Source organism: Chelonia mydas, chromosome 4 (genome assembly GCF_015237465.2).
Source record: "Chelonia mydas isolate rCheMyd1 chromosome 4, rCheMyd1.pri.v2, whole genome shotgun sequence".
Classification (NCBI taxonomy): domain Eukaryota; kingdom Metazoa; phylum Chordata; order Testudines; family Cheloniidae; genus Chelonia; species Chelonia mydas.
In genome coordinates, this window is record NC_057852.1 from 15,048,243 (window position 1) to 15,069,179 (window position 20,937).

Consider the following 20,937-nt stretch of genomic DNA (forward strand, 5'->3'; position numbering starts at 1 on the left):
TTTAGAAAGCAAAATACACAAAAAGCAAGACTGTCCTAGAGCAACAGCAGCTAGAAGTGGAAAAAGCCTACTAGGGTACCCTGTCTCGGATCACAAAGATGTCCATAGTTTAGCATCCATATGGGACTGCTGAAGTAGGGTGAAGTTTTGGCTCACAATCTTTGACAGCACTGACAACCTTAATGCCAATTTTTTAATATAACAGATCAGAATACACATATGGAACACTATTATCTGTGTATGGTACTGTGGTGTTTTTTTTTTAAAGTCATAATGTGCATTTATAGTTTGTGCATTTGAGAAGGAATTTGGAGGAGTTGATCCACTTTGTATGAGGTATACTGACACGTGGAGATGCTCAGGTTGTAAGATTATAATTGCCATTGAAGGATTAAATATGGTAAGGTCAAAGTTAAGGTTGTGCATTATGGAGTGATTTTCAGTTCTCTGAGGGGGACAGTATTGTTGAATGGCTCAAGTGGCAAAGCTGGGATAAGAATCTGAATTAGTCTGTAGTTTCTGGGTGTCCAGAATTGGGCTGTTAGTTTAGATGCTGATTTGGCCTTCAGTTGGTTTGGGAAGAACACTGGGCCTAGAACCAGCCCAAAGTATTACAAGAGAACCTGAAAATCAATTTAATACTTTTTCCTCAAAAGGCAACTGTCAAATTGAACAGGGCTCAAAATGTCAATCAAATATGTGGGTTTTTTGGATCTTACCCTTCAGAGTTCACTAGACAGGCTTCTTTTTACAACTAGTGTTTGTAGCTAGCAAAGGAATTAAGAACAAAACAAAATATTTATATTCACCCACCTTACCATGTATCTTAAACTGGCTGCATAGCTTTGTTTGGGTGCACTTACTCTGGGTCTATTAACACTTCTCTAACCTGGAAAGAGCATTTGCAACAAAAACAAAAAGCAAAAATGTTGTGGGAACCCAAAAGGTAAAATCAATGACAGGCAAATAAAACACAGATAAACACTGAGAAAGAAAGGTCAACTTCAGATGCTACTAACCTCTTCCTTTGTTCCAGGGGGCCTGCATACGAGCACAATGAAACAAATCCCCAAAATAATTCCTAATGCCATGATTATGAAGGGGATGCTGGTTACAACTGTGGCTTCAAACAGAACGCTCTTCAGTTTTTTGGCAGATGCTTCGTCAATCAGAACACTCTGGAGGAGCAGGGAGCATTGAGAAAGTAAAATGATACATTTCAATACCTCTCTCTTATTTAGAATAAGCATAAGAGGAAACAGCAGCATCCCCTCTGCCATGATGACTGTTTGATATGCCTTGCCTTGGACTAGAACTGCTAGCTCTAGTTTAGAAGCTATAGGGATACACTGGTCTGCATTTTCAAAAGTGACTGATGATTTTGTGTGCACAACTGTGGGACACCTTAAAAAGGGCTGGATTTTCAGAGGGAAGATGCTTTCTCTCGAGCACCCCCTAGAGGGAATGGTTCACGAATCACCAGCACACTCCCTGCAATAGCTAAGATGTTCCTTGGAGGTCTCCCATTCAAGTACTGACCTCGCTTGACCTTACTCACAGTCTGATCCTGCAAACTGTTGTTGCCAGGTGGCATGCTTGCTGCCAGGAGTTGTCTCACTGAAGTCAATGGGACTCAAGACAGTAAGCACTACTCCCAGCTGTAACTATATGCAGGATTGGCCATTAATTTGTGAGACCTCTCAGGTTCAGAGCATGAAGGGACCTGGCTGCAGGCCACAATGAAGATCCTCAGTGAGATAAAGCTCCTTCCTAGAGATAAAGGGGACTTTACAAAGACTGTATCACAAATCCAAGGAATTCAGGGACCCATCTTCAGTGAAGAAACCTCCCTGGAAGTCTGACAAACTAAAGGCCTAATCCATCAAACTTCTTCCCCCTCAGTCGCTCTTACGCCCATGAAAGATATCACTGAAGTCAATAGGAGAACCCACGTGAAGGGGAGTTTGCAGGACTGGGACCTAGGACAAAGATCAACCAGAAATTTTATACAAAGAACTATTTCATACCCCCCTGCTACTGTAAAATTAGGAGAAACATGACACATTCCCCACTTTTTTGCAGGCCCAGTGGTATCATCTTTCTGGACAGGCAGACACTGCAATGGAGACCATTTACAATATTTACCTCATTTACATGCACCACGGGGAAAACCAGTGTTCTGACGCTGCCTGTTTCACTGTGTAAAAAGACAACAAAGCACTCAGATTCGGCAATGATTTCAGCTTTCTCCAGACAGATGAGAACACAGCAATCAAGGGGGAAAACTTTCCCATGTGAAAACTCCAGACCCTTCTTATCTTTATTTAAACTTTTAACCTTCCCCTCCCCTATATTAGGATAAGAATCAAGATCTAGAAACTAGAACGTAGTCTTTGTTTTTAAAGCAATAAAATATACTGGGGTTTCCTGGGGAGTGACTGGGGGTGGAGGGGAATCCAGGAGAGGCTTATTAATAGCTGACCTCATGGAAAGTTTGTGCCAGGGAATGGGAACACCAACCGGAGTGGTTGTTGAAGGCTATACGTATTTGTGAAACATACATATGCTGTTATAAGAGACGCACACCAGCTAAAGTGATGCCTGGTATTAGAGTGGAGTTATGTTAATAGTGCCAGCAATACTGGGATAGAAGGTATTTCAATGAGAGATCTCATAACCACTAGAAAGTACAGTACAGTAGATATGAGGAAATGATATGTTAGGATCCAGTCCCCCAAAGGGATCTGGGCAGATAAGATGCCACCCTTTATATATTTTTCAAGTGCCTTGTACATACAGACTCGTGTGGGAACTTTGACGTGTCAAGTTGAAAGTGAATGGGAGTTCCTGTAAAGTTTTTAACTAGCTCCTGCTACCATTAGGACATCAATTTGGCCTCATCAGCTGGGACTGTGTTTGGCATTTGCTGTGGCAGAAATCATGGCTGTGTGTGGGTACACGTGTATTCCTGTGACAGTGTCTCTCTTATAACTAACATAAGGACAGTCAGCCAGATCCTCAGTCAGTGTGAATCTATTTTATTGACTTCACAGAAATCATGCCACCAATGTGTTTCGGTTCTGTCACATAGCGTGTTTCACATTTAGGCTTTCACAGTTTGAAAGATATGTTCAGAAAACATAGCAGGGCCACCGTAGCTTGTGACAGCTCACACCTGAGTTTTCAGGTTGTTGAAATAACTACAAATTGCCACTGTGAATGTGAAACAAGAAGAAGGAACTACCCTGCCATATTCTAGGTAAGATTCTATTGGATTGAACTATCTCTACAAATAATATTTTCTCCAAGGACTCTGCAGACAAAGTCACTTCAAATATGAAGTCAAGCAAGCAACCCTGAAATCCCCACTGCTAGAGGAGAAGACTTACATAAATCCATCTAGTTTTCTGACAAGAACATTGATCTGCATTCTCTTGGCTGCTCGTACAACTATCCCAGTCAGCTGTGAAAGAAAGGGAAACTTTTAGAGTAAAAAAATTATAATTTTTTTTTAAAAAGTATGATTTCAGCCCAATTTTTACAGTTGGAAGGAGTTGTTTTTAAGATGATAAAACACCACATCTACTAGTTAAGATGGAACTGGATGGGTTTCCTATCTCTTTACAGGAGAATTAGGTAGATGCATGCAAGGGGACTATTTTTATTTGTATCCATCCATCCACATACTTAGATGACCCTCATTACTATAGAGCCTGAGAGTCTCTGTACTAATGGGGTCCCTGGAAGCTCCAACTGAGCTTGGGGCACCATTCTGTAAGGCACAGTACAAACACAGTTAAGAGACAGTCTCTGTCCCAATGTAAACAGATAAGAAAGGCAAAGGGTGGAAGAAAGGAAGTGCTATTAGCCCCATTTTACAGATGGGAGAACTGAGCCACTGAGAGGTTAAATTGATAGGGCCAAAGTCACACAGGAAGTCTGTGGAGGAGCTGGGAATTGAACCGAGAGTCCTTGTGCCTGAACCATAAAACAACTTGCTACTACAGCCCAAGATAGACTGATGAATCTGGCTGCACTGCCACCAAGAAGATCCATGCAAAATAGTCTTCTGCGAGTTGCAATAATAATAATAATAATAATCAACCAACAGCATCATAAATGCTGCAATGTCTGGCGTGTTGGAGGAAGGAGTTTTTTTAAGTGTAGAAGTGGTAAAATTTAGCTTTAATTTATTTGGCGGGGCAGCGGTTAGTTCATATGACTGTCAATCCCACATTGAGAAAGAATTGTGTAAGAAGGGATTGGGCAATCAGGAACTTGCTGGCACCAAGAGTTTGGATTCCAAACAGCATGTGCACTAGTGCTCAGAAAGGAGCTGCCCTTGCTGAAGCAGAAGGAAATTGTACCTTCCTGCATCCTGAGTCAGATTACTGTTTTCCCCCTATCATTATGTTGGTCATTCCTTTATTCTTTCCCCTCATTCTGTTTTTTTTACTGTTCTGTTCTCCACTGTATGCCTTCACATTTTCACTTCCAGGCCACTGCGCTGTTGTGTGGATTTACAGAAGAGTAGATTTTTAAAGCCACAGATCAATAGGTACAGTAATAATACAAATGCTGTGCCAGATTCGGCGGTCAACTCCCAGCTACCTTGTGACTCCCCTGAGATGCAAAATAGCTGTAAACCCAGCTAACGGCTCTTTGACCAAGGCCAGCAACTACTTGGGCTTATTGACATCCAGGGATGAATGCAGAGCCTCCATCTTGAACTTTTGGGGCACTCTGAATGGATTTAGCCTCTTGAGGCTCAAGATTGGTCTCCAGTCTCCTGATTTTTTGGCCCTGAAGTAGACTCAGAGAAGATTTCACTTTCTCAGGGGAAACTGGGCGATGGCTTTGGTGAACGTGAGACAAAACCTGGAGCCCGCAGACTGCTCGTCGCTCTATGAGCCAGGAAGTGAGAAGGAAGAGAGCCAAGTGAAGAGGGAGGGGGTTTTCTTGGAATGCTATCAAGTGGCTATGATGGAAAACACCAGCTGCATGGAAACAGTCTCCACCCTTCTCGGGCAAAAAGAAATCCCGTCCCACACAAAGGGAAAACTTCCTGTCAAAACCTGCCCTTCATGAGGCTGCCTAGTGTGGGTGGGTTGGTGGGAAAGCTTGAGATATTGCTAGCAGCAAACTGATCCTTTCTGGTACTGAGAGCTGTGGAATTTGGAACAGACTGGTCCTGGGGCTTGGAGTGGGAAGTGCCTTTCTGAAGAGGTCTTGCTGGGGGAGTGTCTCCCTGCCTTCCTTCTCTGGAGGAAGGTCAGTCTTGGGGTTCATCATATGAACCAGGCTACTGCTGAAGAGGTGGAGAGGGCTAGTGAACAGGGCTTAGAGAGGAGATTGCCAGACCAGGGAAGAAGCCCGAATAAACACTGTGAAACCCTCTGGCCTGCCATTATCTAAGCCATCACGTTCATGACATCCCATATAAACTGGATGCCTAAGGGAATAAGGTTTAAGGACTCAATTCTGAGTCAATGGGAGCTGGATCAGGCCTTAGCATCTTCCTTCCTTCCCTGCCTAGGAAGCGTATTCTACAAGCCCATATCTTTGGTGAAGTCTTGGCTCTACAAAAGCAACCCTCTAAGTGCAGAGATCAATACTGAGGCTCTTGTATTGCTTTTCTGCGTAGAGCTTGGTTGTCTCTCTCCAGGGTCTGGTATCGTGTGATGCCCCCATTTCACTGTGGGGCAGATTGCTACCTGGAGGTGGCTGCCTTCATTTATTCACTTTATCTAGTGGAGGGAGAATCAGATTCCCTGCAAGTCATTTCAAAGGGAAGCACATACTTACAGGATTGATGTCCAGAAATGTTTCATGATCCTCCTTCCTGGGATGCATGCCCTGTATGTCCTTAATATACTGCTCATCTGCTTGGTAAAAATGTGGGGCTGATAAAAGGATGGGGACTCCTGGAATTTTAAAACGGCGAAGTCACTATTTTCTAAAGAGAACAATGCATCAGATCCCCACCCAGCCAGCCAATCAGTGTGGCCAGGAACAGAAATAAGATACCGCGCACACACCATGAAACAACTTTCAATACAACATCACTGCTAACAAAAATTCCCAGAATCCAGTAATAAATAACTGAAGAAAACTGATTTCTTCTGGGGCCCATTCACTTCACTGGAAGCACTTTACAGAAGGCAACATGGCCTGGTAGATAAGGCACTGAACTGGGACTCAGGAGACCTTGGTTCTATTTCTGGCCCTGCTGGCTGAGCTTGGACAAATCACTTCATCTCTCCCTGCCCCAGTTCCCCATATATAAAATGGGGTTAATGTACAAGCTCCTTGTGAAGTGCTAAGAGATCCACTGGTGCAAAGTGCTATGTAAGAGCTGGGTATTGTTAATTATAGTCTTATGGTCCATCAAACAAACAGATTCCAACCTAGCTCTGGTGTATACTATTTAGGTTCTTACATTCTCATCACTTCAGCCATCAAGTGCCTTCCAGCAGGGCATTAAGCAACGTGACTAACATCTATCACATGTAGTTTGATTCTCTCCCGAGGGTTAGGCCCTCATCCAGCAAAGCACTTGGGCATACAGGTAGTCCCATTAAAGCCAAAAGAGTTATGCTGATTGACACTAGCTGAGGATTTAGCCCAGGGGTGGCCAACTTGTGGCTCCGGAGCTGCATGAGGCTCTTCAGAGGTTAATATGCGGCTCCTTGCCTAGGCGCTGACTCCGGGGCTGGAGCTACAGATGCTAACTTTCCAATGTGCTGTGGGGTGCTCGCTGCTCAACCTCCTGCTCTGCCCCAGGTCCTGCCACCACTCCACCCCTTCCCCTGAGCCTGCCATGCCCTTGCTCCTCCTCCATCCCCACCAGAGCCTCCTGCGCACCGCAAAACAGCTAACCGCGGCGGGCGGGAGGTGTGGAGAGGGAGGGGGAGGTGCTGATTGGCGAGGCTGCCAGTGGGCAGGAGGTGCTGGGGGAGGGGCAGGTTAGCGGATGGGTGGCTGCTGGGGAACGTATTACAGTGGCTCCTTGGCAATGTACATTGGTAAATTCTGGCTCCTTCTCAGGCTCAGGTTGGCCACCCCTGATCTAGCCCTTCGTGTCATCCATGCTGTGAGCACACTGCACTTCTGAGGTGTCGCTCATGTTACAGTCTGGCCACTTCGGCACCTGTGTAACTTTAAGTATGTGAGCACTTTCATTGCACTGATTAAAAGCAATTCTACTAGGACTATTGTATTCCCAACACCGACTGGGTCTAAGGACATTCTAAAGAGGTGTGATTACAAATGTCATGCCAATGAAGCACTGAAGACAGCACAGAACACGACTTTCACACGCTGACTGGGGAAGTGACATTTACCAAAGCAGAACTTGCGCTAGGCCAGCCCACCCTGATTAGTAAGGAGGCATACCTGAGCAGGAAACACCTGGCCCTGCAGCAGGTGTTCTCAAGGAGAACAGAAGTGGCTGGGAGCGACTCGGCTCTAGCAGAGAAGCTGAAGCTGGATGAGCGAGGCAACAGGCAAGGAACGGCCTGGGAGAATGGATGGTCTTGAAAACTATATTTTGAATGTGTTGTGAAGTTAATAATGCAGGAGCCCCTAACTGGGAGAAAGGTTGGGGCCTGGAAGCCAGAGCCTGAAAGGCTCAGCTCCAGCTAGGAAGGGCTGGGAGTAGCTTGCCAAAGCAGGGAAGACCCTGAACACCAGAGGAGTTTGGGGCTGTGCCCAGTTTAATGGTGGAGGCAAGGCTCTTGTGTTCAGTTTTTGAAATGTAAGTTAATAAACCAGAACCTGAGGAAAGCTGTTGTTGGATTTGTAAAAGCCTCTTTTTGAGTTTACTGAGGAACCAAAAGGGGAACCGGAGGAGAGGAGCTGCTGGCAGGGCTGCCTTGAGGCCATAAGGGGTCACCTGGGCAGAGGTGCCCCATCTTCATGGAGGGGAAATTCACCCAGTACAGCCAGCCAGCCTGAGGCCTATGCACCAGGGTCAAGTGGTGTATAGGCCCCAGTAGTGAATTTTGCCTACTAAGAAGTGACTGTGTTGCGTAGAGCATGGCTGGCTGTGACTGCTTTTAACTTTACAGTCCCACTCCTAGGATGTGCTTCTGACTCCAGTCTTCATAAGATGTAAAACTAGAGTTTGAGCAGACGACATCTTTCAGGAATGCTATTTCAGATCTGTTTTCTTCACTCCTGTAGCCTTTTAATAACGGGTGATACTAGGCTTGATTTGGCAAGATGCTGGACTCTCTCAGCTCCCCATGATTTCATGTAGAATTGAAAGTGCTCAGCACCCCACAGGATCGAGCCAATTGCCCCAACGTGGTTCAGTTAAACATCAAAATGTGCTGCCCCAGAAGTATTTCCCACGCTCCCTGGCTACATACCTTGCTTGCAGATGCTGACGTTCAGGACCCCTGAGCCGTGGCAGTTTCCTGCTGGCACACAGAATCCCGCATTGTCCGGGTTCACTGACGTATTGGCAAAGACCTTTTCAGGGGGCACAAACCGATAGGCAGGGATTCCAGACACACTCACAAAGCTATCAAAAGTTATATACAGAGATCTGTGGGGAAGAAAAGCAAGAATCTGAATTTATAGACACAAGGACTTACTAGCCTATGCTGTACAGCCTTCAAAGTGGCATCTACATGCCCATTTGGATTTACAGTACGCTACAAGCCTGCTCCAAAGCCCACTGAAATCAACAGAAGCCTTTTCACTAATTTCAATGAGCTCTGGATCAGGTCCTATACGCCTTCTTGTGGTGTTGCATGAAAAGGGTGAGCCTTTTAAAAAAAAAAAAAAAAAAAAAAAAAGGGAGGTCTGGGGCACAGATGCCTGGCCTCAGAAGGGTTTCTCAAGTCCTCAGGATTATCTTTTCAGCCATAAGATTTCAGTGATGCTGCAGCTGTTTAAGCCACAGATCTCAACCACAAAAGTGACAATGAAAAGAATGGATGGGGGAGACAGTACCAGCAGGCCCCAAAGAGGGCAATTCTTGAACCCCCAACATTGCCTGGATTCATCTAAGGGGGGTTATTTTCCTGATTTAAAAAGAAAATGGCATGTCAATTTTGTTTTCAAATGGCAGAGAAACCTAGGAGGAAGGAGGATACTAGGTAGAATGTTAAAGACTAACCAATGTATTTGAGCATAAGCTTTTGTGAGCTACAGCTCACTTCATCGGATGCGCACGAAAGCTCATGCTCAAATAAACTGGTTAGTCTCTAAGGTGCCACAAGTACTCCTTTTCTTTTTGCGAATACAGACTAACGTGGCTGCTACTCTGAAACCTAATAAAGGACAAATGTACTTAAGGAATAGAGCTTGTAAAACATAACATTAGGGAAAAAGATTTGAAATCTCAGAAGGATCCAGTGTGAACAGTTTGATATGTTACGTTTGGAATTATTCTCCTTACCTGCAGAAATCAGAAGAAAAGACATAAATTGTTTCATCTGTGCTTATCAATGGGTGGAAAGCACTTCCATCTGTCCCATTGATCATATTACATGACTCTGTAGTCCACCAGTTAAGTGACCTGCAGTAAAAGAAGCAGAGAGAGGGAACAAAAGAGCCAAAGAATTATTGAGCAATGGTGAGTTAATACCGCTTGGTTGGTGTGGGAAGGACCGTGACAGCCTGACTCTCATTCACACCGAAAGTATGTCTACACTGCAGTCAGAGGTGTGACTGTAGCTGGGTAACGGTGCATGGCTATAGCACTGAAGACACGGTGGCACAGGCTTCAGCGCGGGCTAGGAATGTGAATACACACCCAGGTTTCTGGGTGGACTTGTACAACCCAGACTGGGGTCTATGCCATTGTGACTTCACTGCTATTTTTAGCTGTGCTAGCTAGATTAAAGCTAGTGCAACTGTGTCTACCTGCGCTTTAATCAGACCTCTGTTTGCAGTGCAGACCTACCCATAGTGCAATGGAAATAGCTCTGGCAGCGTATAAGGGGCTGAAAATGCACATAAATTACACTTACATCCCCTTTACATCGGGGCCGTAGTGTAACTGAGAATCTGGCTCCCAAGCAAGAAGTTGCTGGCAAACATTTTAATTAGCAGCACAGCGTTTTGGGTTATTCACTTTGGGCTTGTTTACGAGCCAGACCACATGTCAAGAAAGTGTGTTCGAACCCTCTTCTGCTTCTAGACAGGTGTTGGGATGGTGCCCAATTGGTATGGCCGTACTGAATGAATGGTGTGAGAACATGGCTTGACATGAGTGAACTTCAAAAGAGGATTCTGGGAGCAGAATCCTTCTCTTAGCATCAGGCAGATGCCAGAGGTGAAACTGACTGGCTCCATGCTGCGTGTAGGATCAATACTGATCTTTGGGTCAGCAAATATGTCCACTTGAAAGCAAACAACATGTGTAGAATGTCCTGAATGGAGCACGGGCTGACCGGGGCATCTCGACCCTGTTGAAGGACATCACGCAGGGGGCTGAAGTGAATGATTGATAAGGGAGTGAATGTGGGGTAATGTTCAGTTGGCATCGCTCTGCAGTCTCCTCCGAAAGTACTAACCAGGTAGAAATTAGTAATCACACGCCCACTAGACACGCTTTTAAGACATGTGACCCCTTTGAGGAAAGACTATAAAAATCAAGCAAATTAAATTACTGTTGGGGAATTCCTTAACTGGAATGCTTAGCTTGAAGAAGCTGCTAGACCGAATAGCCAAAACTCTGCTCCAGGGGCTCAAGTAGGACTGTGACCAGAGGGGTTTCCAGGCAGCCAAGGCCTGGCCTTGAGGGAATCCGAGAGACTAGAGGGCTGAGGAGACCAGACCTGGAGGGAAGAAGTCATCCATAGAATTGGTAACCACCACCTCTGTTTGCCAAGCAGGAACTGTGTGAGACTAGCACAGGGCCTGTTTGGGTATGTTTGTGAAAGAGAGGCTTGCTAAGAGGAATGTATAGCTCTTACTGTATAGTTCTTTAACGTCTAACATAGGAGTTATGTATTTAAACGTAGCCCTTTACTGCTTGTGCAATTCTTTCTCAAATAAACTGATGTGTATGCAAGATAATTACTGTGGACCTTTTTAATTGGTATAATGGTAATCTGCTCCACTGGGAGCCATTAAAGATCCATTCAGGGGTTGTAGCCCCCTGGTGCCAACAACAGGCTCCCCAAACCTTGGGTCTGGATGCAGAGGAGTAGGAGTAGGCAAGGCTACTTGCTGGGAACAGTGGGGAATGGTCCAAGCCTTGCCTTAGAGGCTCCACCCCACTACTTGATACCCAGAGTAGCTGACCAACTGCAGGGTGTGGGGAGCTATCCCCAGGAGCAAGGAAGCAGGGGATGACTGTGACTCATCGGAGATGCAATGTCTCCTGGGTGGGGCAGTTTTATGCACCATCCCTTGCTAACTACTGTATACAAAGTCACAATCTGGGTGACTGAGCAACAAAATAGCAGATGAAATTTAATGTTGATAAATGCAAAGTAACACATTGGAAAACAATCTTAACTATACACATACAATGATGGGGTCTAAATTAGCTGTTACCACTCAAGAAAGATCTTGGAGTCACTGAGTGGATGATTTCAGAGAACTATCCACAATGTGCAGCGACAGTCAAAAAAGCGAACAGAATGTTGGGAATCATTAAGAAAGGGATAGATAATAAGAGAAAATATATTGCCTCTATATAAATCCATGGTACGCCCACACCTTGAATACTGTGTGCAGATGTGGTTGCTCCATCTCAAAAAAAAGATATCTTGGAATTGGAAAAGGTTCAGAAAAGGGCAACAAAAAGGATTAGGGGTATAGAATGGCTTCTGTATGAGGAGAGATTAATTAGACTGGGACTTTTCAACTTGGAAAAGAGGTGACTAAAGGGGGATATGATAGAGGTCTATAAAATCATGAGTGGTAGAGAAAGTAAATAAGGAAGTGTTATTTACTTCTTCTCATAATACAAGAACAAGGGGCCATCAAATGAAATTAATAGGTAGCAGGTTTAAAACAAACACAAGAAAGTATTTTTTCATGCAACACACTGTCAACCTCTGGAACTCCCTGCCAAAGGGTGTTGTGAAGGCCAGTACTATAATGGGTTCAAAAGGGAGCTAAATAGATTCATGGAGGATAGGTCCATCAATGGCTATTAGCCAGGATGGTCAGGAATGGTGTCCCTAGCCTCTGTTTGCCAGAAGCTGGGATTGGGTGACAGGGCATGGATCACTTGATGATAACCTGTCTGTTCATTCCCTTTGGGGCACCTGCCATTGGCCGCTGTCAGAGGACAGGACACTGGGTTTGATGTACCTTTGGTCTGACTCAGTATGGCTGTCCTTAAATTCTTAATCTACCCCTTTGCGTGAAACCCACCAGAAAACAGCAACTAACAAGAAAATTTAATAGAGGGAAACAGCAAATGGAAGCAGGATCCAAGTATGTTCACTCCAAATAAAGATAAATGTCATTTGTATTATAGAAATCTGCAAGAGTACACGGATGGATGTTGACTAGCAGGAAACAAATGGAGCGAATCTTCAGCTTGAATGCATTAACGCAAGCTCCACCACCCTTAATATTTATTGTATACGTAATAAAATCAAAGGGAAAATTAAGTAGTAGCCTACAATACTGCTAAATGCTCAGTGAATATGATGTAGCAGTTAATTGGCAATAGTTTTAAAAAGTTCAAGCCGATTCTGTAAAATCAGTATGCAGAGAAATACGTCCGTTCCTATATGGAGTTTGTAGTTATAGTCCCCAGTTTTTCAGTAGGAGTTTTGACATCAAGCCAAAAGAATCACAAACTAAACCCATGCATGCTAACCAAGTAAGAAAGCCCTTGGGGGGACCCCACCTGCAGTTGACCTGGTCTAGCTACATCACAGTCAAAACTATAGAGCCTTGTCTCCACTAGGCTTTTACAACAACCGCACCAACGAACAAACAGGTTATGTCTTCACTGCGCAAAATGGTCTAAGATGATTTGTTTAACTAACCCCTGCTACAATTCTAGTGACAATGAGGCAATTGCAGTTTTAACCTATGTTCCTTGGCCATATAACACTGGTTAAAACTACAACTTCTCCCTCTTTACTAGGACTGTAACATGAGCTAGCTGAACACAGGACAGCTTAACACATGTTTAAAAACTCACCTTTCTCCCAGGGAAGACAAATGCCCAGACAGAATGGACTTGGTCTAGTTGTTAAACTCTCCTTTTGTGATAGAAACAGCCCTGTTTGCTGAGACGTTACACTCACTAAAACTGTATCGGCTCCAACATCCACCCCTCCCACTTCTGGCTGCCCAGGGTGCGGGTTTGCTCATGCAGGCAGCTATTAAAATCCTGGGGATTCTCCTGAGCAATTGCAAGTTGTGGGAGTGTTTCTCTCTCCCCCCATCTATCCACCTAGGTACTTATACTGCTTCCATCCCTGTAGCATCTGAAATGCCAGCAGTAATGACATCCCTCAAAGAGGGTGCAATATGTCTGTGTGGGGGCATGGCCACAACCCAGCCTCATTTTGGCACTAGCTGGTGGCCTGTGGGCAATGGTGGAGGGAGTGGATGCGGAACCCATGTAAAGGTGTTTTGCTCCCTCAGCACATTCTGCCTGCCTCTGTCCTCTGCAGGCAAAGGCGAACTTGCTGTGGGATTTGTGGTGAGTAGAGAGCCTGCCACTAAACTGGCTTCTTTGTAAAAATGTCAGAAATGAAAGGCGTTGTCTCTGCTGACTGAAAGGTCTCAAAGGAAGGGAGAAGTTTCACACCGTCCGGTTCGACAACTTACTCTTTTCCTCTCCACTCCACGATCTTCGAGAAGTTACGGTAGTTCATTTTCCCACTGAGAACAACATATTCACCGTCATCTGTTCCATTCATCTAGAAACACAGAAGAGTTCGTCTGCACAGTGCGGGGCCAGTCACTCCCTAGGGCAGCTGGCTGATGCACTAGAAGAGGGTGGAAGGTGTCTACTGTTGTGTCACCCTGTTACCATGCGTTGGACTTAGCTGGGGGCTGCAAGCTAATTGTTGACAGAGAGGGACCATCAACCTAAGTATTCCAGATGATTTCAAGGAGAGAGAGAAGGGGTATCCAAGATATCTAAGGCCCAAGCCATAAAGAACTTTAGAGACTAAATCAACACCCTGAATTGCAACCAGAAACAAACTGGCAGCCAATACAGTCTCTCTAGGGCCCAGATATTTATATTATGATATTTTCTGCAATGAAATGCTATTAAATAAGTGGGCAGCCACATTCTGTCTCAGCTGAATTTTCCCAGTGGTTTTCAAGGCTAGTCCCACAAACAGTGCGTTATGGGGGAGTAAGGCATGAGCAACAGTGATACGGTCCACATCTGACTAAGGAAACTCTGCAATCTCGACAAGTTACCTTATTAAATAAGCCAAACTCTGAATCAATCTTAGGATGAAGCATATGAAGGGTTGACAAAAGTTTGTCTTTGTAGCCCCACAGTAATTCGTGGACAGTGTGTGTCATAAACAAGTTTTCTTGGTATAATATTAGGAGAATCTCCGTGGGTAGCCGAAGAGAAGTTGATTTGGTCCATTCCATTGCAGTCTGATATGAGAGAGGAATCAAGAACAAGTTGATACAGTATTAAAATAAAATGTACTTATACACACATAAGCATCAGAACAGGGTACAGGCATGAAGCTTATTTTCAACCTTATGACTTAACAACAGGTAATTTACTGGTCACTGGGATTCTTTTGATATGTTCGTATCAGTATCTGCTTTCACAGGCCCCAATTCAGCTAAACATTTAAACACTTGCTTAAATCCATCCCTATTCAGTAAAGCACTTAAGTTTCATTCCATTAAGTTAAGCATCTCCTTAAGAATGTACATCAAGTTAAACATGCGTGTAAGTGATTTGCTGAATCGAGATGGTCCTTAAGCCCAGTAACCTATTGGCCTGAGTGACTGAATTTTACGTTTCAAGACGTTGTGGCTCTGAGGCATTAAACCAAAGTACATGCAAAAACGTTTTGCTAAACAGAGGGGGTTTGCTGAAGCACAGAAGCCTGTTACCCAGAGAAGAGTTTGAAATTTAGTTTAAAAAGAGATGTGGCTCAGAGTTGTGAACCCAAGTGCTGATTGAATGCTATAAAAGGTGGCCGCTTCTCCAAAATGCATGGACTGGCTGCATCACCTACTCCGTGAAGACAGCACATGCTGAACGGAATGGAATTTATTTTCCCTGTAACCTGTGGTACATTGCACTTTCTACAGCTCAGTAGAAGAAGTGAAGTTAAACAGATAGGTGAAAAAAAAAAGAGCAAAACTGACATAACAGATTGGTACAAATCAAATACTCACAGAACTGGAAGGGACCTCGAGAAGTCATCTAGTCCAGTCCCCTGCACTCGTGGCAGGGCTAATGATTACTTATGGCATCAAAATCATGCCATCAACAACAGAATGGAAACCTGGTTGTTCCCAGTGAGTTTCTACCCTGATTTCCGAGACAGGTGTGGGCAGGGATTCTTTTCAGGGAACAGTGTTAGTCAAACAGCGCAAGAAACTACTTCCCTAGGTAGTCCACAATAGGGTTTTTGTACCATTGTCCTCAGAAAAAGAAACCTTAGTTCATCCAGGTCAGAGAAACCATGCTTGCAAGAGCTGCATTTAAATGCACTAACAGGAACGACCCCTGTGTGGACCGGGCTAGAGTTAGGCTTGGCAGAATTTGATTTTTATTTTAATCATTTTGACAGGTAATGTCAGTGGTTATTTTCAAACATTTTCTTCAATTTTTATCAATTTAAATTTTCACAGTTGTGGGAACTTGTGTGCATGATCAGACCATAACTACTGAATGACAGCAGGCACTGAGATTCTAAAAGTTAAAGCTTTACATCGCATGTCAAAATGCACATCGTAAAGATCCTCAAATCAAACTCCAATATGTTCTCACACAGCGTTTTCCTTACTTTGCCTAGCTGTACATTTTGATTATCGATGGAAATCGTTTTCGTTGGGGTAAGAGGGTGGCTTGCCCCACGATCTGGAGAGCATAGGGCTAAGCCAACCCTGATTATGGAATGAGTTCCACTGAGGGGAATAGGGCAATTCCCTATAAAGTAAAAGGGGAAGCCCAAAGAACTGTCGCAATGTCAGTAGACGCTGCAGGGGAAAAAAGGCTCCTGCAGGATCACGACACCAGGGAACTTGGAGAGTAAAGCCCAGTGTGCAGGAGGCTGGGGTATGGCAGGGCTGTTGGGCGAGGGAGCTGGAAACCCTGACTCTGTTTGGGACTGGAAGTCAGAGCCCCAGTGAGGGAGAGCTAGGAGATCAGACTCAGACAGAAGAGCCCTGAGGGGTGAGAGAAAATGCCAGAGCTAAGTATGGACTTTTTCTTAGTGTTGTTGGTATGCGCTTTAGTTTGGGACTCTGGGTTGTTGTAAACTAGTTCTGGTATTAAGCTACCCCCAGGCAGGGGTACTGTTAACCACAGAAAGGCTCTGTGAGTTCTTAAAGGGTATGTCTAGATCAGGGGTGGGCAAACTACGGCCCGGGGGCTGCATCCAGTCCTCCAGACATTTTAATCCGGCCCTTGAGCTCCAGCCGGGGAGCGGGGTCAGGGTCTTGCCCCACTCCACACGGCTCCCAGAAGCAGCAGCATGTCCCCCCTCCAGCTCCTACCCGTAGGGGCACGCTGCCCCCGCCCCAAGCCCTGCCCCCGCAGCTCCCATTGGCCGGGAACTGCAGCCAATGGGAGTTGCAGGGGCGATGCCTGCGGATAGGCCAGCACGCAGAGCCACCTGGCCGAGTCTCTGCTGCTTGAGGTAAGCACTGCCTGGATCCTGAACCCCTGACCCTCTCCCACGCCCCAAACCCTTGCCCCAGCCCTGATCCCCCTCTGAACCCTTCGGTCCCAACCCGGAGCACCCTGAACTCCTCATTTCTGGCCCCACCCCAAAGCCCGCACCCCCAGCTGGAGCCCTCACCCCCTCCCACATGCCAACTCCCAGTTTTGTGAGCATTCATGGCCTGCCATACAATTTCCAAACCCAGATGTGGCCCTCAGGGCCAAAAAGTTTGCCCACCCCTGGTCTAGACAGCCTGCGGAAGCGAGCCTCCCAGTGCTGTAACACAGCTAATTTTAGAGCGTTAGGGCATGCCCTTCTAATGCAAGTCCCTCGACCCAGGCGAAGAAGCTCTCTTCCACATACACAGAGAACCCGGAAGAGGGAAGAAAAAAAAGCCAGAGGCGGGGAGCCTCCAGATACCCCTGGTCGGGAGGGGATGCTCAATTAGCAGCAGTCCTTTTAAGCTGGCTTGTGTGAGTATGGTAAATTGACTCTTTGCCAATAAAATACTTATCCTTCCTCCAAGCTTAGCTATAGTCTTTGCAGTATTACTTCTGGCAATCTGTCATAGCTGATAGCATTAAGAAGAGGTAATGTTTAAAAACACTCATGTGGTAGCAAGGAGACACAGGGGAAACAATTGCATTGCACACAATTGCAACCACAGATTAAATTAACTTTTTACAGAGCCTTCATTAGACCACAGTTATGTAGCCAGGCATACAAGAACCTACTTCTACCATGCTTGATACAGCTGCAAAACGAAGTGAGTGTCCCACATGATCGAAGTCAATGAGATTACTGCAGTGGGTTTGCAGGTCAGACTCAGACTGCAATGCTGAGTGTTAGAAATAGTAATAAACCTGTCATTTTATTTCTCTTTGCAACTATTATTCAAAGTTATTAGAGAGACAAGGTGGGTGAGGTAATATTTTTCTATTGGACCAACTTCTGTTGGTGAGAGAGGCAAGCTTTTGACCTTACACAGAGCACTTCTGGTTTGGCGCTGTGGACCGTAGGAAGCTTGCCTTTTTCACCAACAGAAATTGGTCCAATAAAAAATATCACTTCATCCATCTTGTCTCTCTAATATCCTGGGACCAACACAGCTACAACAATGCTGCACATTCAATGTTATGAGAGACTATGTTTTTATGGCTAGAAATACTCCAAAACAATGCAATTTCTACCTTTCCAAATCCAATTCTCATTCTTAGAGTTAAACTCCTCCCAAGCCCGAATTTTAAGACGTTTCACCACATGATGGGCTGCACTCTTACTTGTGCAGTTGGCAAATAATGTTGTGCCACTCACTAGCCAGCAGCTCAGATATTCAGTGCTGGCCATCAGATAGCCAGCTTCTAAATGAAAGGCTCTGGGCTGGTCAACGCTGAAAAGTTATGTCAAAAGTTATGAAAAAATCCACACCCCTGAGTGATGTAGTTAAGCCAGCCTAACCCCCCGGGTAGACATCTCTAGGTTGTTAAAAGAATTCTTCTGCCGACCTAGCTACTGCCTCTGAGGGAGGTGGGTTAACTACAGCAATGGGAGAACCCCACCTGTTGCTGTGATGAGTGTCTACACTGAAGCTCTGCGGCAGTATGTTTTACACTGATGTATCAGTGCCTTCAGATGATCATTGATAGGGCCCTACCAATTTCATGGCAGTGAAAAATGCGTCACAGACCGTGAAATAAGCCCTTCCCCATGAAATCCGATGTCCCCTTGTTCCTAGGAGCGTCTCAGCATCCTAGCTCCGGCTGGGCTGGGGAGGGACAGGACTATCCATCCCCTGTACAGATGCTTGGTGGGGGTGGGGGAAGAAGAGACCAGACCCACCTCCGTCTGCTGCAGGATGCTCTGGGACTGAGCAGCAGCCTCAGAGGTTCCTGCAGCTGGAGGAGACTTGTGGAGCTGGGTCCGATCTTCCCTGCGTTGCTGGGAGTGCCCCAGCTGGGGAAGCACAGGACTTGTCCATCCCCTGCACAGCTGCTCGGGGGGGAAGGGGGAAAAGGGAGATCAGACCTCTCCTCCAACTCCAGGAACCTCCTGAGGCTGCAGGAAGTTCTGCGGTTGCTGCCTTCCAAATCCAGCTCTGAAAGCAGCACAGAAGCAAGGGTGATCCCATGACCCCCCTACAAGTTTGCGACCTGCCCACAATCCTCTTTTGGGTTGGACCCCCATGGTTACAACACTGCGAAATTTCAGATTTAAACATCTGAAAACATGAAATTTACCAATTTTCAAATCCTATGGCCGTGAAATTGACCATAATGGACTGTGAATTTGGTAGGGCCCTAATCATTGAGCATCCAACTCCACCACAACAATACTGCTGCCTGAGCTTCTGCTGCTAGCAGTCACCCAAGTTCCCTGTATTGTGAATTAGTGTCTAACCTAATGAAGTTCCAGCTGGACTTTCAGCTTATGTGCCAGAATGTAAGTGCAAATGAACTCACTTGAGGGTTGTTTGGTTTTTTAGAGAAATGATCCGCTTCTACATAAAATAATTTTTACATTAAAAAACAAGGAGAAAACTTCAAAACCCTCAAATCTTATTTTTAACAATAAAAACTTTTTATGCCAACCCCTCACCCACGTAATTTGCTTTTACCCAGCTTCTTAACCACAAACTGAACAAAAAATAAAAACAAGTGATTGAGTTACGAGGGATTATTAGTAGTATGGTTTAGTCTAAAAGTGCTATTTTTAGACGGCATGCCACTCTGTTCAATCTATCGCAGGTGGGTCAGGGAGACGGCACCCTTTGTCTTAAGTAACTGACATTGAAAAAATGCTTGACTTTGCAAAACTACTATTGAGGTCAATAGGACATTTTGCCTGAGTATGCACACTAGGACCGCACAAAATAGGGATTGGATAGCACACTCACACAGTATAAATTGTTTTAGAGAGAACCCCAAAGATCTGTGATGGCTGGTTTCAGCTAAGAGAAGCTAGCCATGACACTGTTTCATTAACAAATTTGTCACGCATTACATGTTCAGGTACCTACGCTGCAAGTGAGCACCCCCTTATGTGCACACTGAACAGTTCTAGGTGTGCAACACAGCCTCGTCTTCAGAACGTAGCCCACCAGGTTAAAGATTGAAACAAACCTTTGAATATGGCTCTGCAGAAAGCCACAAGATGGAGCTGGTGCCCAATCAAGCTGGGAGCCACAACTTATCATTTGTTGTTTGCAGTGTTGTTGTACCCGTGTTGGTCCCAGGATATTAGAGACAAGGTGGGTGAGGTAATCTCTCTTATTGGACTGACTTTGGCTGGTGAGAGAGACATGCTTTTTAGCTTAGGCGTGGTCTACACTAGGAAATTAGGTCAGTATAACTACATAGCTCAGGGATGTGAAAAATCCACACCCCTGAGCAATGCATTTACACCAACCTAATCCTTGGTGTAGACAGTGCTAGGTGTACAGAAGTTGATCCAGTAAAAGATATTACTTCACCCACCTTGTCTCTCTAATGTCCTGGGACTGACATGGTTACAACACTGCAAACAACAAATTATAAATTCAGGCTCTCTGCATATTCTGTCTCTAGAGGTTTGTTTCCATCTTTAACCTGGTGGGGTTTTCCAGGCTGCATAGCTTCCTACCTTACACTGTGATACCCCAGCAAGCCAGACTGCCTAAACAGGCCAGCACCTGCACTTGGCTTTCTCTCCAAGGGCTACGACCAGAGTATTGTAAGTTACCACACAGCTCCTTCTAAGCAAGCACATTTATTCTTAAGGTAAAAGTACTACAGACAAAACATTAAAACCATAGAAGAACCTACATGCATGCTAAAAAGCTTAGAGGTCCTGATCCAACCTAGAGCTCTGGTCAAAACCTACACCTGGGTTTTCCCCATGATTACAAGTTCATTTGTCTTAAATCCAGAACTACAACTGAGACTGGGCTGATCAGCCACTTCTTTATACAGCTTGGGCCTTTGATCTTGGCCTTCCGTAACAGGCAATCAGCAGACAATGACCCTCTGCTCAGGGCATAGCTTAAAAGGCTGTGGTTTTGCCTAACTGGAGCAGGGGATCTGCATTAACCTCTTCCTATGGATTCCCCAGGAAATCCACTTAACACTTATTGTCCCCAAAGTCCATA

General features: G+C 45.2%; 1 protein-coding gene across 3 annotated transcripts in view; it reads right to left on the minus strand.

The window, feature by feature from the left end:
- Positions 1 to 20,937, minus strand: part of SCARB2 (scavenger receptor class B member 2) — a 38,536-nt gene that overhangs the window by 6,359 nt on the left and 11,240 nt on the right. Inside the window, exons 4-12 of one of the 3 annotated variants that reach the window (XM_037896718.2) lie at positions 14,371 to 14,559; positions 13,765 to 13,856; positions 9,410 to 9,529; positions 8,373 to 8,551; positions 5,806 to 5,924; positions 3,390 to 3,463; positions 2,146 to 2,197; positions 1,020 to 1,178; positions 819 to 889 (exon numbers count right to left, since the gene is read on the minus strand). In XM_037896718.2, the coding sequence (XP_037752646.1) occupies positions 860 to 889; positions 1,020 to 1,178; positions 2,146 to 2,197; positions 3,390 to 3,463; positions 5,806 to 5,924; positions 8,373 to 8,551; positions 9,410 to 9,529; positions 13,765 to 13,856; positions 14,371 to 14,559 (1,014 nt within the window). In that variant the 3' untranslated portion in view covers positions 819 to 859. Of the gene's footprint in view, positions 1 to 813; positions 890 to 1,019; positions 1,179 to 2,145; positions 2,198 to 3,389; positions 3,464 to 5,805; positions 5,925 to 8,372; positions 8,552 to 9,409; positions 9,530 to 13,764; positions 13,857 to 14,370; positions 14,560 to 20,937 lie in introns of all 3 variants that reach the window. The other 2 variants (XM_037896719.2, XM_037896717.2) reach the window with 2 other exon arrangements.